General features: G+C 38.0%; 2 protein-coding genes across 14 annotated transcripts in view; one reads left to right on the forward strand and one right to left on the reverse strand.

Moving 5' to 3' along the window:
* BTBD10 (BTB domain containing 10) overlaps positions 1 to 11,675 on the forward strand; it is a 93,693-nt gene extending 82,018 nt beyond the window's left edge. For 2 of the 3 annotated variants that reach the window (XM_047776244.1, XM_047776242.1), the window contains 3 exons: positions 4,493 to 4,690; positions 7,136 to 7,246; positions 10,554 to 11,675. In XM_047776244.1, the coding sequence (XP_047632200.1) occupies positions 4,493 to 4,690; positions 7,136 to 7,246; positions 10,554 to 10,864 (620 nt within the window). In that variant the 3' untranslated portion in view covers positions 10,865 to 11,675. Of the gene's footprint in view, positions 1 to 4,492; positions 4,691 to 6,401; positions 7,110 to 7,135; positions 7,247 to 10,553 lie in introns of those variants that run through there. The other variant, XM_047776243.1, reaches the window with a different exon arrangement.
* A 1,043-nt stretch (positions 11,676 to 12,718) lies between these two features.
* BMAL1 (basic helix-loop-helix ARNT like 1) overlaps positions 12,719 to 15,466 on the reverse strand; it is a 128,974-nt gene continuing 126,226 nt past the window's right edge. For all 11 annotated transcript variants that reach the window (XM_047776248.1, XM_047776255.1, XM_047776253.1 and 8 more), the window contains 2 exons: positions 14,312 to 14,414; positions 12,719 to 13,385 (listed from right to left, as the gene is read on the reverse strand). In XM_047776248.1, the coding sequence (XP_047632204.1) occupies positions 13,225 to 13,385; positions 14,312 to 14,414 (264 nt within the window). In that variant the 3' untranslated portion in view covers positions 12,719 to 13,224. The remainder of the gene's footprint in view (positions 13,386 to 14,311; positions 14,415 to 15,466) is intronic.

The following is a 15,466-nucleotide window of genomic DNA, read 5'->3' on the forward strand; positions in this document are numbered from 1 at the left end:
TAATTTTTTTGCAAGAATTAACATTTGTTACACTGACTCCTGCTTTAACTACTGTATCTTTCCATTTATTTAGTTTTGTTTTCTATCTTCTTCTTCTATGGTCTTATTAAGTTTATTCTTTGCCATTTTGTATTTTTGTTACTGTTGTGGGTAGAATGTTTAAAATTTCTAACTGCTAACATATAAGAAGAAAGTTACTGAATTTTGTGCATTTGTGTTTAGCCATCTAACAGAACTGTTTATTTCTAATAGTTTTCCAGTTGTTTCTTATATGTAATTTGGTAGATAATTGACCCTGTTGTAAGTGACACTTTTTGTGTCTTTTTGTCTTACTAAATTGGCTATATTATTTTGAGTAATGTTAGTGGTAATTCTGATATCCTGTCCTCATCTTTCCATTAAGGAAAGACATTTCCTTTAGATTTCACCGTTAAGTGTCTTGTTCTAAGTGCTGCCGTTCACCACTGTGGCTTCATATATTACCTATACACCATGGACTTCCAACTCCTTATCTCTAATTCCTGAGTACCAGTTACACATTTCTAGTTTCTGTTTAACTTGTAATTTCTTTTTTTCCCCCTTTTTAATCAAGCTTTTAATGAGTTCCATGCATATAGTACAGATAGTGATGAACAAGACAGACATTGTTCCTGCCTTTATGGAGTTTACAATCTGGTGGGGAAGATAGCCATTCAACAAGTAATGAAAATCTGTGAAAGATGCCATGAAGAAATGATATGCTATGACAAGTGTATGGTAAAGGGGCTGTGGAGGATCATTATCAGAGTTAATGACATTAAAGCTGAGAGCTAAGGGAATGGAAAGGGTGAGAAGCTCTCCATTTAGCAGAAATGGTATTTATAGAGGCTTTCAAGTTGGAAGGAATATGACATGCTTAAGGCACTTAAAGAGGGGAAGTGTGGCTTAGAGTGGAGGGGATGGAGTGTGGGTGGTGAGGTATTAAGCCAGAGAAGTTGGGAGAAAACAGAATTCATTCCCTGAATAAATCTTTATTGACTCTACAATCTGTACCAAGCATTGTGCTAAGTTCTGGGGAGAAATAACAAACCAGGCAAAACTTCCTTTAGGGGAGACAGACAATAGACAAGGTAAACAAGTAACACATGAACAAATGCATATAATATATAAGATACTGATAAGTGCTGAAGAGGGAGAAAAAAGTAAGGGAGGGACATAGAGTAGTCTGAGAGGCCTGGATTGCAGAGGCAAATTTAATTAAATTCAGAGCAGAGGTTAACAGTGAGTGCAAGTGTTGAAGCTTGCCTTTCATGTTTGAGAGCAGCAGACTAGTATAGTTGGAGTGGAGTGAATGAGAATGTCAGTAGTAGGAGATGAGGTCACAGGAACTATGTCACATGGGGCCTTTATCTTTTTGGCTTTTACCCTGAGTGAAATAGGAAGCCATTGGAGGGTTTTAAACAAAGAGGTGGTATGATCTCTAAGGCTGCCATGCTTTACCATTTCATGGGTGCACCATTCACACAATTCAATATAGAGTCATGCAGTGCCTCGTTTCTAATCTGACTTAATGCTTTAAAAGAATATTCTTGTCTTTTGGGTTGGAAATGGGCTGGAAGGGAAATTAAGGTAGACACAAAGAGGTAATTAGGAAGCTATTAGCACTATCCGAGTAAGAGATGGTGGTGACTTAAATCAGGGTGGAAGCAGTGAGAAGTGGTCAAATTCTGCATATATGGGATGCAGAGTTATAAGGATTTGCTTGTTAAGTGAATATGGGGTGGAAAAGAGAGAAGAGGACTTTAATTAACTGGAAGTGTAAAGTTGCCATTAATTGAGATGGAAGGAAGTCTCATGGGGAGCAGAAATTTAAAAGCTTGATTTTCAACATGTTAAGTTTGAAATACCTATTCAACATCCAGGTGGAAATGCTGAATGGGGGCATTGGGTATACATGTCTAAAGTTGAAGAGAGAAATGTGGACTAGATATTTAGATGTGGGAGCCATCAATATGTGGTTAGTATTTAAAGAAAGAAAAAATTTAAAGGACTGTACATACTCATCTGTAACGTCCTTTTTCATTACAACAGGCTTAAGGACCAAGTAGAAGATTTAGGACTTTTATTCTAAGAGTAGTGCAAGCCATGAAAAGCTTAAATTAGAGACACCTAATTAGATTTAGTTGGCTGCTGTGGGGGAAAATGAATTACACAGGAGCAAAAGCAAATGATGGAGGAATATAATTAGAAAGTTGTATTATAGTTTGGGTAAGAGTTAACAATGACTTGGACTGTGGTGGGGACACTGGGGATGGTTAACTACTGTTATGTAATAAACCATTCCAAACTTAGTAGCATAAAGTGTGACCATTTTTATTTTGTGGGTCAAAAATTCAGACAGGGTACAACAGAGTTGGCCTGTGTCTCCGTTACAATATCTGAGGCCTCGTCTTGTGAAGAATTGAAAAGCTAGGGTGACTCAGAAAGCTGAAGGCGTCTTCACTCACATGTCTGCACTTTGAACTGGGACAACTCAAAGGATGGGTTCAGCTATGACTGTCAGACAGAGTAACTTGCATGTGACCTCTTCATGAAGCTTGGGCTTCTCCAAGCCTGGAGCCTGAATTCAGAGAGGAAGCATCTGGAGAGCGGGCCTTCTCAAAACCAGGACAAAGCCATGAGTCATGTAGCTGTCACCTCTGCCATGCTCCCCTGGTTACAGGCAAGTCAGCCTAGATTAAAGGGGAGAGGAAAATTGACTTCCCTTTCTGGGAGGAGGTGTCAAGGTCACATCACAGAAAAGCTTGTGGCATAAGAGATTCTACAGCTATCTTTGAAAAATAGCATCTTCCAGAGAAGGAAATGATGTAATTCAAGATGTATTTAATAAAATGGACTTGATAGGGCTTGGGGAATGATTGAATTAAGAGATAAAAAAGGAATCAAATACTCATTCATTTCGTCTACAAATATTTAAGAGTCTATCATGTAACTAGCACTCTTCTGAGATGATTCTGAGAACTCAAGTGGACGATGATACCATTTACTAATTTGGAAAACACTGCAGAGAGAGACAGAAATGACGAAGTTCAGTATGGGGTACACTGAGTTTGAGGTGCCTGTGAGGGGGCATCCTAGTGGAGATTTCCAGGAGGCAGTTGAATATAATACATCTAGAATACAAAAGGCAGAATTAGTAGAATAAATTAGAGCATTGTCAGCATAAGAGAAGAAAAGAACTTAACATTTTCCTAAGAAATACCTATATTTAATGAACAGCTAGTGGAGGAAAAGTTAACAAAAGTGGCTGAAGACCTGCCAGAGAAGAGAAAGAAAACCAGGGTTAATGGTATCAGATTCTCAGGGATGAGAATGTTTTAAGAAAGAGGGAGTGGTCCATCAGGAAGTCAAATAAGATCAGGATTAGAAGATTGTTTATTGTCTTTAACAATTTAAGGGTCATTTGGAGACTATATTGAGGACAGTTTTGAGTGGTGAATGTGGAAGTCAGATTGGAATTGGTTGAGAAGTTAGGGGGAAAAGATTGTGTTTATATATGTAGGAGTTTGACTCTAAAGGGAATTTAAAAAATCAGAAGTAGCCAGCCTAGAGAGAGAGAGTTATTTAATCTTTTATTATATTAGTAATTATTATCTAACTAGCATGTAGTAGGGGGAAAGCTGTCATATGGGAGACTACAGATTTGAGTTTTAGTGTCTTTCTCTGACCCTCTAAGTAGTTCCTGAGGTGGTAGAGCCTTAGATAGGATGTTTCCATTGAAAATGGAATGAAAGAAAAATGATTATGTCAGTGCAGGTGATTTGTGCCTGCATATTTGGAAGGATAAAGTTGTTCATTATATCTGTATTTAAGAAGGGTCAAGTGAAGTGTATCTTTCATTGTTCTCAATTCTAGGGTCATGTAAGCTATGTAATTCCCGTACTGTGCTATATTTTGCTTGGCCTTTTGTGATTCTTACCTTAAAGCTAGTTGACCCTTTTCATCTCTCCCCTTCTCCTATACCGTAATATTAGTGTTGTTTGTGAATAATTTTCTGAGAAAGAAAACATGTGGGAAATAGAATGTGGGGGCTATTTTATTTTGTTTAGATAGTCTGAAAAAATATCCTTAGGATGTACTTTAAGATATAACTGCATACATTGATGAAAAAGACAACATGTTATAATAAAAAAATATACCCTGGGCCAAGGATGGAGTGGCGGGGGGGGAGTGTGGATTTAACTCTGATTTTGCAAAATAGTTTCATAACCATAGGCAGATTGCTTCATGATGTATAAAATGAAGGGGCTGTGTTGAATGTCTTTAATTGGCCCTTCTTGCTATAAAATTCTATGGTTCCATAAGAATTCTTCCTGGGAGAAGGTTTGTTGACCGAAGAGTAACCACTGTATTGTGAACTTACCTGATGTTTTGTTTGTGTTTATTGTTTCTGCTCTTCTTTTACTTGTCAGTCACCCAAGAAATTGAGATGGTTTTGTGGGTTTTATTTCAGGTGCCCTAATGCATGAGTTATCAAACGATGGTGCTCGTAGACAGTTTGAATTTTATCTGGAAGAAATGATCCTGCCTCTCATGGTAGCTAGTGCCCAAAGTGGGGAACGTGAATGTCACATAGTGGTGCTTACAGATGATGATGTGGTTGATTGGGATGAAGAATATCCACCACAGATGGGAGAAGAATATTCACAAAGTAAGTACTGTGGCATATTTTCTCTCTTGAATCATCAAAATTTGTTTCTCTTTTATATTGTTGATCAAAGGCCAGTTTTTATAAAGAAATATTGAACTCTTACTTACACCAGGAGTTGGCAGACTACAGCCTGTAGGTCACATCCAGCCTTTTGCCTGTTTTCATAGTTTTATGCATTGTCTATGCTGCTTTTGCGCTACGATGGCAGAGTAGAGTAGTTGGAATGAAGACCGCATGGCTAGCAAAATACAAAGTATTTACTATGTGGCCCTTTATAGAAAAACTGTGCCCACCCCTGTTATGCACAGAAATGGTTTGTTCTTTGTTGAATATCTGAATCTTGATGATTTTTTTCTTTGCATTTAGAAGCATCCAAGAGAGGTAGATCCTAGAATAGTAGATAATAAAAAACGAACTGGGTTTTTTTTTTTTTTTTGGAGGGCAGGGAATGAACTTTTATTTGTGTATAAAATTAGAAGCTTCCACTCATTGATTTCAAAAATGACTGAGTTTTAAGATGTTCCTTATTTAATATCATATGTGTTCCTGCAGGATACAGTGACCCTTCCAAAAGCACAGATGACCAAAAAAGCACATCTTCAGTAACAGTGACTAACCTTTTTTTACTGTGCTTCCAAACTTTTTCTATTTAGAACCTTCTGATTTTTTTTAGAAAATTTATTTTATATATATATATATATATATATATATATATATATATAATACATATATGTGTAGAATCCACCAATATAGTGTTTTTGAACAATTTCATAGATTGAGAAGAGTTTAAAAAAAAATGATGTGAGGAGCGAGGAGCTAGCCCAGCATCTTGTTCTGTCCTCTAGTCTGTGTTGACTCGGTAAGGATTAGGGTTTAAGTAAAAAGTACAGGATTATGGAAAGTACTAGAACTCCTTTATCCTTTTCTAAAAATAAAGAAGACTCCAAGTGGTATTCTTTTTGAATATTCCGAATAGTTTCAGAAGATTATTTTAACACAAATTATGGTAGAACTTTTCAGAATTTGCATTGAGGTGTTTCCATTGCATGATATACTTATGAGTACAGTGATTCTTCTGTAGACATTTGTGATAATAGACATTTATGTTGTTGTTTCCTCATTCCTAGGCTCTTTTCTGACAATGGTTTTCTGTAATAATATGTGGAATAAAAAGTTGAACAAAACAGGAAAAATGAAAGAAATGCTCTAAATTTTTGAATGAACAAATTTACTATTTGTATTTTAGTTTTCAGAACATTTGATTCCAAGAGAGCAGAGCCATCCATAGAACACAGAGATGATATCATACTGACATAGGAATAATAATAATAGACCTGACTTTTCCTTTTTTCATCTCTGTTTTCTGGGGTTTTTTTCTTTGTTTGTTTCTTAAGCTTTGAAGTTTAAAAGGACTGAAAACATTTTTACTTAATTTGTTCAAATATGTTTCATTTTGCGCCAAGATATTCCAGCCTAAAGAAGATAGATTTGAGGAGACAGAGATAGCCTCTTCCACCTGATTTTCCTAAATGTGACATTATAATGTCAAAAAATCTTTCTCAAAACATCAGTAATTTTAAGGGTATAATAATAATCACAAATTTACCCCATGAGTAGCTACTATATACGTTTTTTCCCCCTTTTATTGGCTCTTAAACCAGCATGTTTGGTTTGTGAGTGTGTTTTTCTTTTTTTGAAAAAACCTTTGCAGTTCACCTTTTAAGGGAGATAACTCCACCTGAAAGAGAGAAGGCGAGGAAGGTCCATCAGTCTAACTCCCTGAAGTGCCCAGCACATTTGGAAGACTCAACATGTTGTCAGTGGAATGTCTGTCCTTTGCAAAGCCAGTTTGCTCTAAACAGACTAACCTAGGCAGAACATGCTCGAATCTGCCAATTTTAACATCAGTATTAAATGGGGCTGTTCGCCTGAATGGAAAACAGTTTGTGGGGAGGGTCTTTGCCTTTGGGGGGAATTATTAATAGTTGCTCAATCCATGAAATGTAAGATGTATCCATTTCTGACAAGGGAGTTTTTTTTTCCCCCTGTAGATAAGGCCTTGTAGGCATCATAGCAAAGTCCTTTACTTTGCCTGCTTGATAATGATGTGATATTGATACCTTCTTTAGGTTATCTTTATTTGAAGAAAGTGGGGCTGATCCCATTCCAGGAAGTTTGTGTATGATATATCTTTCAGAAGGAGATTCTTCCTATGGATTGGGTTACCTGATTGGTTATTAAGGCTTTCTTGTTTCAACTTATGTAGACATTTGCTTGTATATTAACTGTACTGAATTGTCCTGTCATGTTGGCTAGTCATCCTTTGGCATCACTGCATCCATTATTTGGGCTTTTAGAGTTGTCAGGCCCCTTTGATGATCAAGATAAGTAATCTCCAAGTACTTTCATTTTAATAAGAAAATATTTTTGTCTTTTTGTTTACAGTTATTTATAGCACAAAATTATATAGATTTTTCAAGTACATTGAAAACAGAGATGTGGCCAAGTCAGTTTTGAAGGAGAGGGGTCTTAAGAAGATTAGGTTGGGAATAGAAGGTAAGATATTTTCACTATTTTCTATTAATTATCTTTGGGGAAAAAAAAGTTTAAAAACCGGATCCCATATAGAATATAGTTGGAATACTTTAAGAAAAAGGCAAATGATTACCAAATGCTCATGCAATAGCTGTAAAAATAACAAAAATCAGCTTCCTGTATCTGAGAAGATAAATAGAATTCCATTAGAAATTATTATTTATTTTATAAGATTCCCTAGCAATACAGAGATATGAATTTGTCATTTCTGCTATAACTCGGCCTATTGCATTTTTTACTAAGCCCAGGTAGTATATCTGGCATGCATGTGTCTATATTCCCATAAGATTGGCAGGATTCTTTGCCTAGCAGTGATCTTTGGAGCTCCTCAAAGCCCAACAGAACTAAAAACTAGTATTTTCTGAAAATTCATGTAAAAGCTGTACTAGTAGCTTACTGATGTCTTAAGGTATGATAATAGTTTGCTTATTTTCAAATTAAAGTGAACTGTAATACTTATATGCTTATTACTTTTTTAGATTGCTTATTTTATGATTTAAATGAATTTTTCCAGACACCATGTCAGATGCTTCTTTTACTTTAAAGTGGCCTTACTAAAAATAAAATAGCTTTCTTGGCAAACCATAGTGTAAAGAGTAAAGGTTCTAGAGCCAGATTGCTTGTGTTCAAATCCTGTGATTTAATAGCTTATGACCTTAGCCAAGGCACTTCTCTGTGCCTCAGTTTCTTCATCTAAATGGGAGCATTGCTAAGTACTTCATAGGATTATTGTAAGGATAGAATGAGTTAATACATGAAAAACACTTTTTAAGTGGGGCCTGCCACATAGTATGTGTTTGTGATGGGTGATAATGAGGACCGTGGTGTTCAGGTCAGTGACCCAGATGAACTGTTACAGATCACAGGAATGGGCTGCTGGGATAAATGGGAAAGAATGACCAGAAACAGGGTCTTTGCAAGAAGGAGACATAGTTTCACCAGGATGTGTCCTCTTCAGTCATTTTGCAAATAATGGGATTTATCTGTTGGGTTTCAGAACTTAAGAGCAATTGGAAAGAGCTACTTTAGATTGGGAGAACAGGGAAGCAGGGATTTGATCTGAAACCTGATGACAAATGGATTAGACCTAGATTGTAAAAAGCCTTATTTATATACTGTGCTAAAGAATTTGAACCTTCTCCCTTTAAGCATGGGGAAACCATTGGCAGTTTTTAAGCAAGGGTGTAATATGATTACTCTTGTTAGATCAGTGATTCTACATGGAGGACAGATTGGCACACAATGAGATGGGAATTTTAAAGACTTTCTCATAGTTCCAAGAGCATTCAAGGACAAGGGAATAGAGGTGGAAACCTTTGTGATCTCTAGTGCTGCCCTTCAGATGGTAATTGAGTGAAAATGTGAAATGTAGACGTTCTACAAAAGGTCTTTAGAAGGGATTTAGTCCTGCTTGCCCTTGTGCCCCCTTCCCCTCAACCATACACACACACTCTGTACATGGCTAAATATACTAGCTACCAAGATGCTTGTGTATATCCCACTGTGCAGGAATCCTTAATGAAGTTGCTACTATGTGCAGCCTTTGTGTCCTTTTCTGATTCCAACTCTGGTCTAACTATGGCCCATGGGCCAAATCCAACCCATTACTTCTTTTTAAAAATATTTATTGGAACATAAACAAGCTCATTAATTTATGTATTGTCTGGGGCTGATTTCACTTTACAGTGGCATAGTTGAGTGGGTTGATAGAGACCATATGGACCACAAACCTGAAATATTTACCATCTGGCCTGTCACAGAAAATGGTTGCCAGTACTTGGTCTAAACTAGTAATACTTGTTAGTAGAAAGAAAGAGCTTGTGATCACTTCTAAGGAAAGTATGACTATTTAGAGCAATTCCCTTACTGATAAATGACTGAAATTTTTCCAAAACCAGGATGGTCCTTATCAGTTGCTACTCTTAAGTGATTATGATCCAAAAGGAGGAAGGTATAATGAATCAGGGAAAGCTGTGTTGGCTTGGGGGGATAAAAAGTTAAGGATTATGTTTTATTTGGTGGCCTTACTGAGGACTGTAGCTTGGGATGCAGCCTCTCAGATAGTTCTGAGAAACTGTTCCCAAGAGGTAAGAGAGTTAGGATACATAGGAGGCTTTGCTGAGGAAAAAAAAAAAAACATGTAGTTGAACATCAAAAGATTACTGCTTGTCACAAAAAACAGACATCTCAAGTTAATGATTTTAGTGCTTCTTTGGGAAGATGCAAGAGTCTGGGCTCATGGAAATTTATTCCTTTGATATGCATCTTAACTGTCTTGGGCTAGTATCCTGTTTTTCTCCATCCTGAATTCCCCCCAGGGTGCACCATTGGGTGTGGAAGGGGCAGGGGTGACATTCCTTGTGTACTAAAATGGGAGGCAACATTTTTTTTCATCCACAGCTGCTTCAGAATTGCCAATTTGAATGAACTGCTTGGTTGTTGAGAATAGTAATGTTAAAATGATACAGGTGTTAAAATACTGATTTTGCTGACTGAAGTGCAGAAGTGCTTGGAACTCGTGAAGCTAGAGAGCTCTATAGCTCCTTATCATTTAACCAGAAAAAGTAAAGAAAAAACCCAGAACAATATAAAGATGAGATATAGGTTTAAGGAAGTAGAAAGCTGATGTGGCAGTAAATTGTAGGCCTTGAGGCCAGATCCTATGAAGGGAAGGGTTCAGGGATATTAAGGATACACAACTAGAGACCAGGATGCACTGGATTACATACCATTGCATTTGGGACCCGCCCCCTCCATGCTCTTACTTTAAGAATGTTTTTCTGGGTGTTGTGGCAGTAATGAACCCAACTAGTGTCCATGAGGATGTGGGTTCGATCCCTGGCCCTGCTCATTGGGTTAGGGATCCGGTGTTGCCGTGAGCTGTGGAGGTCACACACGAGGCTTGGATCTGGCATTGCTGTTGTGTAGGCCAGCAGCTGCAGCTCTCATTCAACCCCTTGCCTGGGAACCTCCATATGCTGCAGGTGTGGCCCTAAAAAGGCCAAAAAAAAAAAATGTTTTTCTGGTGATTGGTGGACGGTGGAAAGTTTTGTGAATTATATCAGTAGGATTTTAGTTTCTTGCTGTTGAACTCATGACCAAGGGGATAGATTATTGGTTTCCCTTCTTTTTTTAATTTCTGTTTGTTTAGGAACTAGAGTAGAATATCCCTCTTTAGGTTAAATTGGATAGGAAATGTGGGGACCCATGTACATGTACCTACCTGTGTGTGCATATCCTCAGTTTGTAAAACCTTTCTCTCCTTCAGGTTATCCTACTTACAAAGAAAAAGTAAAGAAAAGGCCTGGGGGCCGCCCAGAAGTGATTTACAACTATGTCCAAAGACCCTTTATTCGAATGTCTTGGGAGAAGGAAGAAGGAAAGAGTCGGCATGTAGACTTTCAGTGTGTAAAGAGTAAATCCATCACCAACCTTGCAGCAGCTGCCGCAGACATTCCCCAGGACCAGCTGGTAGTCATGCACCCAACTCCCCAGGTGGATGAGCTGGATATTCTCCCTATCCATCCCCCTTCTGGCAGCAATGACCTCGATCCTGATGCGCAGAATCCAGTGCTGTGATGCTGATGTTCCTTGAAACCATAGCATGCTACTCTTCACAGTGACGTTGCACTCTCCTCATTCTGCACTGCAAGGCCACTCTCTTCATTGTGAGATGCACATAACGATGTTTAGGATATTGCAGTGTAGGCTTTTTTAAAAGACCAAAGGTAGCCGAATGGTTTTTTAACTGAGTACAACTCTAGCATCCTGAGGTTCCAGTTACATAAACGTATTTGTTTACTAGTGGGTTTGTGGAATTGGTTCTTTGTATGGGGGACAGTCCTTTTTCACACATCTAGATCTTTTCTGAAGTGGTGGAAATTGGCAGCTGGGGTACTTTCAGTCTAGATTGATAGTTATCACACCCCAGGTAAAATGTAGAATATTACATGGTTGCACTTTATAAATGGTGGTTAAATGGAACTGTTCAAGCCATTTTTCTAGTTGTGATGCACAATATAATTTAAATAAGTGCTTCTTTCAAAGTATTCTTTCAGTAAATTGTGTATAGTTTGCTGCCCACGATGAGCAAAATGTGTTTGTCCTTGGGCTTATTTGAATGATTAAAATGAGATTCAGTGCCCATATCTTATCAGTTATCTCCAGTGCCGTTTTCACCCTTTTAGAGTGAGTCATAATGCAGGGAGTGTGAACATCAGAAGTGGTTTATTATCCAGTCTGCCTTACCCTTAATCTGTTCACAGATATTTATTTACTAATGATTTTTTTTCCCCAAGAGTTATGGGATAGGAAAATGGCGTGTCTGCTCTTCATTTACTAAATGATTGTAAACTGGTTTTTTCATCAAAATAAAATTCCATTGTTTTAATGTTTCTGATCTTTATAACCGCCTTCAACCACATTTTTTTTTTTTTGTCTCAGATTTCCTATCTTGTTGACATCAATATAACCAGAAGCCGGACAGTAGCTCAAGAAACTCCAGTTTGGTATATGTATGATGATGTACTTATATTCCCTACTAATTATAAAGTATACTATAAATCCAGAATATTGTGAGAGCTGAAAAGAGAACATTTTCTAGTCCAACCTAATATGAACAGTAACATACTTTTACTAGGTCCTACATAGTAGCCATGAGTTTCTGAGCCAAATTCTGATTCTAGTTCAGTGCATTTTCCATTTTACTGTGCTGTTCTGACAAATTATTCATGAAAATGCTATTTTAAAAATATTCTGTAGCCCAGCTCAAGAAGAAATCAGAATATTAGGTGTTTTAAGTGAACCCAGACCAAATGTCTGAAGTCATACAACTGTGAGTAGTCGTGGGGGAGGGGAGTTAGAGAAGCCAGTTTTGTTCTAATCCAGTTTGTAATTTCAGAGGACTTGAAATTTATGTTTAAACAGTAACATCTTTGTTCTCACATAAAGTTGCAACAATTTGGAAATTATTTTTACAGTGCAGCTAAACTAGTAACTCAGGGAAATCATGTACCTCCTAGAATTGTTATGAAGGCCAACAAAGCACTGTAAATGTTTGGATTTTTTTTTTTTTTTTTTCTTTCACTTTTTAGGGCCACACCCAAGGCATTAGGGAAGTTCCCAGGCTAGGGGTCGAATTAGAGCTGCGGTTGCTGGCCTCCACTACAGCAGTGCAGGATCCGAGCCGTGTCTGCAACCTCCACCACAGCTCACGGCAACACTGGATCCTTAACCCACTGAGCAAAGGCCAGGGATCAAACCCGCATCCTCCTGGAGGTTAGGTTTGTTAGTACTAATCCACACAACAGTAATGGTGGAATGCCAATACTGTAAATGCTTTTGGCCTGGATTGTCCTTCAACACCCACTGTGGAAAACTGATGATCCAGCCCTGTAGGGTTTTTTTCCCCTAATTATTTGAAATGTGCAAGTGTTTATAGAACAAGGGAAACATTTATTAAAAATATTTAACTAATACATTATACTTAAACCCATATTTATAGTAAAGGATTCTTACAAGGAAGAATAAACAGCTTTATGATACAATTAGTATAAGAAATATCCACATTGGGGACTTCTTTGTAGTGTAAAAACACCATACATCTGAAATGACCATTTGCATATAAAAGCTACCAATGATGCTTCTGTGCACAATGATTAAAAAATTCAACACAAACAGAATCCAAAATATACAATTAATGCAAGCTATCCACAGCTAGCCCAATAATCAATGATGAGGAAACACTGGAGCAGGCTTAGTTCCACTTTGTCTGAAGTTACACATAGTAAGATTGACTTGTATCAATGGCTCTGAGATGGCTTTTATGAAGACAGTACATAAAAGCTGTTCTCTCCTTATCCAGTAAGCTTCACAGACTGTAAAACTCCATCAGTAATGCACTTTGATACTGTAGCTGTTGCCAAAGCAACATGTAGTGTTTACAGCGGCCAAGGCAAGTCGCTAAAGTCAACAGGGCCACCCAGCCCAGCATCTGCTTCCAAGAGGCTCATTATGACAGCCATTGCTGCTTCATCATTACTGGGACTGCTTGAGCCTTGATCGTTGTCTATCATGTCTATGCCTATGTGAGGGTTCTCACCTATGGGGGGAGATAAAGACTGGTCAGTGATAGTACCAAAGCATGTTTAACTACAGTAAGCAGTTCCTAAGCACACTTAATAACTTTCTTAACAGTAGGGTGAGAAGGATGAGAGATGCTGCTTGGGGGCTGGATTGCCACATATGTTTTAACCTTGGTGTTTTTCAGAGGGAAGAACCAACTTTTTAAGAACAAAGTACTTAAAACACCATAAAAATTAAAAGTATCTGAGTTGACCTCATTTTAATAATCTGATATAACCAGCTATAAGGAGGGAGTTAAAGAAGGAAAGAAATAGGAAGGTAGAGATTAGGGGGGAAAGATTTAGAAAGGTAAGTAGAGAAAAAGATGAGTAGGATGGGAGAATCAAACTTTTATTTTCTTTTTAGGGCCTCACCTGTGGCACATGGAAGTTCCCAGGTGAGGTTGAATCGGAGCTACAGCTGCCGGCCTGCACCACAGCCATAGCTACACCAGATCTGAGCCACGTCTGTGACCTACACCACAGCTCATGGCAACTTGGGATCCTTAACCCACTGGCTAATAGATTTGTTTCCGCTGCCCCACAACAGGAACTCCAGGAGAAGCAAACTCTTTATCCCTTAATGACTTTTAATGTCCTCTGAAATGCTGACTGATCACCGTTTTAGGCATTATCTCTGAACCTCCATCCGCTCTCCCCTCTGAAGAGATTATGTTCCACATGCTGGGAGAAAGCCTGTGTCAAGGCTCCTCTAGCATCCTCCTGAGTTGCAGGGACAAACCTGGACCTGCACCAGCACCAGCACCCAATCATTAAACTTGTTCTTATCAAGTTTACCTAGAACTAGCTCGTTTTGCATGTTTAGTTCTTAAGATTGACTTTATGCCAGATGTTTTTTTTTTAAAAGCTCATTGCAATGGAAATAGGTAATAATGCTACTTACCAAGAATAGAAGAGCTATCAGAATATGGATAACCTGGGTTCTCCTGAGCCTGTCCTGGGAGTAGGCCACTAGAAGGAATGTCTGGAGTCCCTCCATTTAAAATCTACAAACAAAAGTGAAGTTTTCACATCATCAACATTTTGCATCAGTAGTATATGCGATGTCACCAAGAAAATGAAGCAGGTTGAAAAGAGGAAGGTGAGAAAAAGCTTAAAATGGTTTTGGTTTCTTACTGGATGATTTCACCTAAGAGACTGTTAGGAATGGTCATGGTAAGGAAAAAAAAAAACACTCTCCCCCAAACTGTTCTCCTTTTTGTATTCCATTCAGCCCACACAGGCAATTTAAGGGCTGAATAAAATCCCTAGAGCATTCATTACCTTGAATCATGCTGTTCACATGTTTCTTTAAGGCCAAGGACTAAACCTCAATGAGCCCAGGTGGGCAGGTCCCCTGTAAGGGAGTAAAACGTCTTATAGCAACAGATGTTGCTAAAGAAGAAATAAAGATCATTATACTGTGAAGAGACACAGCTCTGAGGAGTCGCAAATGAACAAAACACTAGAGATAAATCACTAGTTAAACCTCAAATGCCAGTTTCAGTAATCAGTTGTTAAGAGACTGCTGAGAATTTTTATTACCACTCCTCAGAAGCAGAGCTCTCTGTCTCCCTCCAGCTTCCTCCTCCTGACATGAGTCTCACAAACACCTTTGAGAAGTATTTGGTATGGTTGAGAACACCTTTGAGAAGTAAAGGTACGGTTTGGTAGAGGCTTGGATTTCAGGAGGCAGTGATTGCAGGCCTTGCCGGTAGATGGCATTACAACCACCCCATAACAACTTTTTGACAAGACTGTCAAAAAGACTACACTCTAAAAAATGAGGAAGCCAAAGAATTTATTTAGGCTATATCATTATTTGCTATATTTGAAGTTGAAACTAATATATTTTTGGAATATGATAAACCTATTACATATTACCATGAAAAGCAATTTAAGAAAAATAATTTTCCAAAGCATTGAAAAGTGAGAAATGTTGTTTTACATTTTTTTGCAAATCAAATGTCTGGCTTAACAGTTTAACTGGATTCTCATTTGCTTCTCAATTCAAGCTGTTTAGATATGTTTGAAAAGCATTTATGAAGGAAATCAGGGC

The sequence above is a fragment of the Phacochoerus africanus genome, chromosome 4, assembly GCF_016906955.1.
Source record: "Phacochoerus africanus isolate WHEZ1 chromosome 4, ROS_Pafr_v1, whole genome shotgun sequence".
NCBI lineage: Eukaryota > Metazoa > Chordata > Mammalia > Artiodactyla > Suidae > Phacochoerus > Phacochoerus africanus.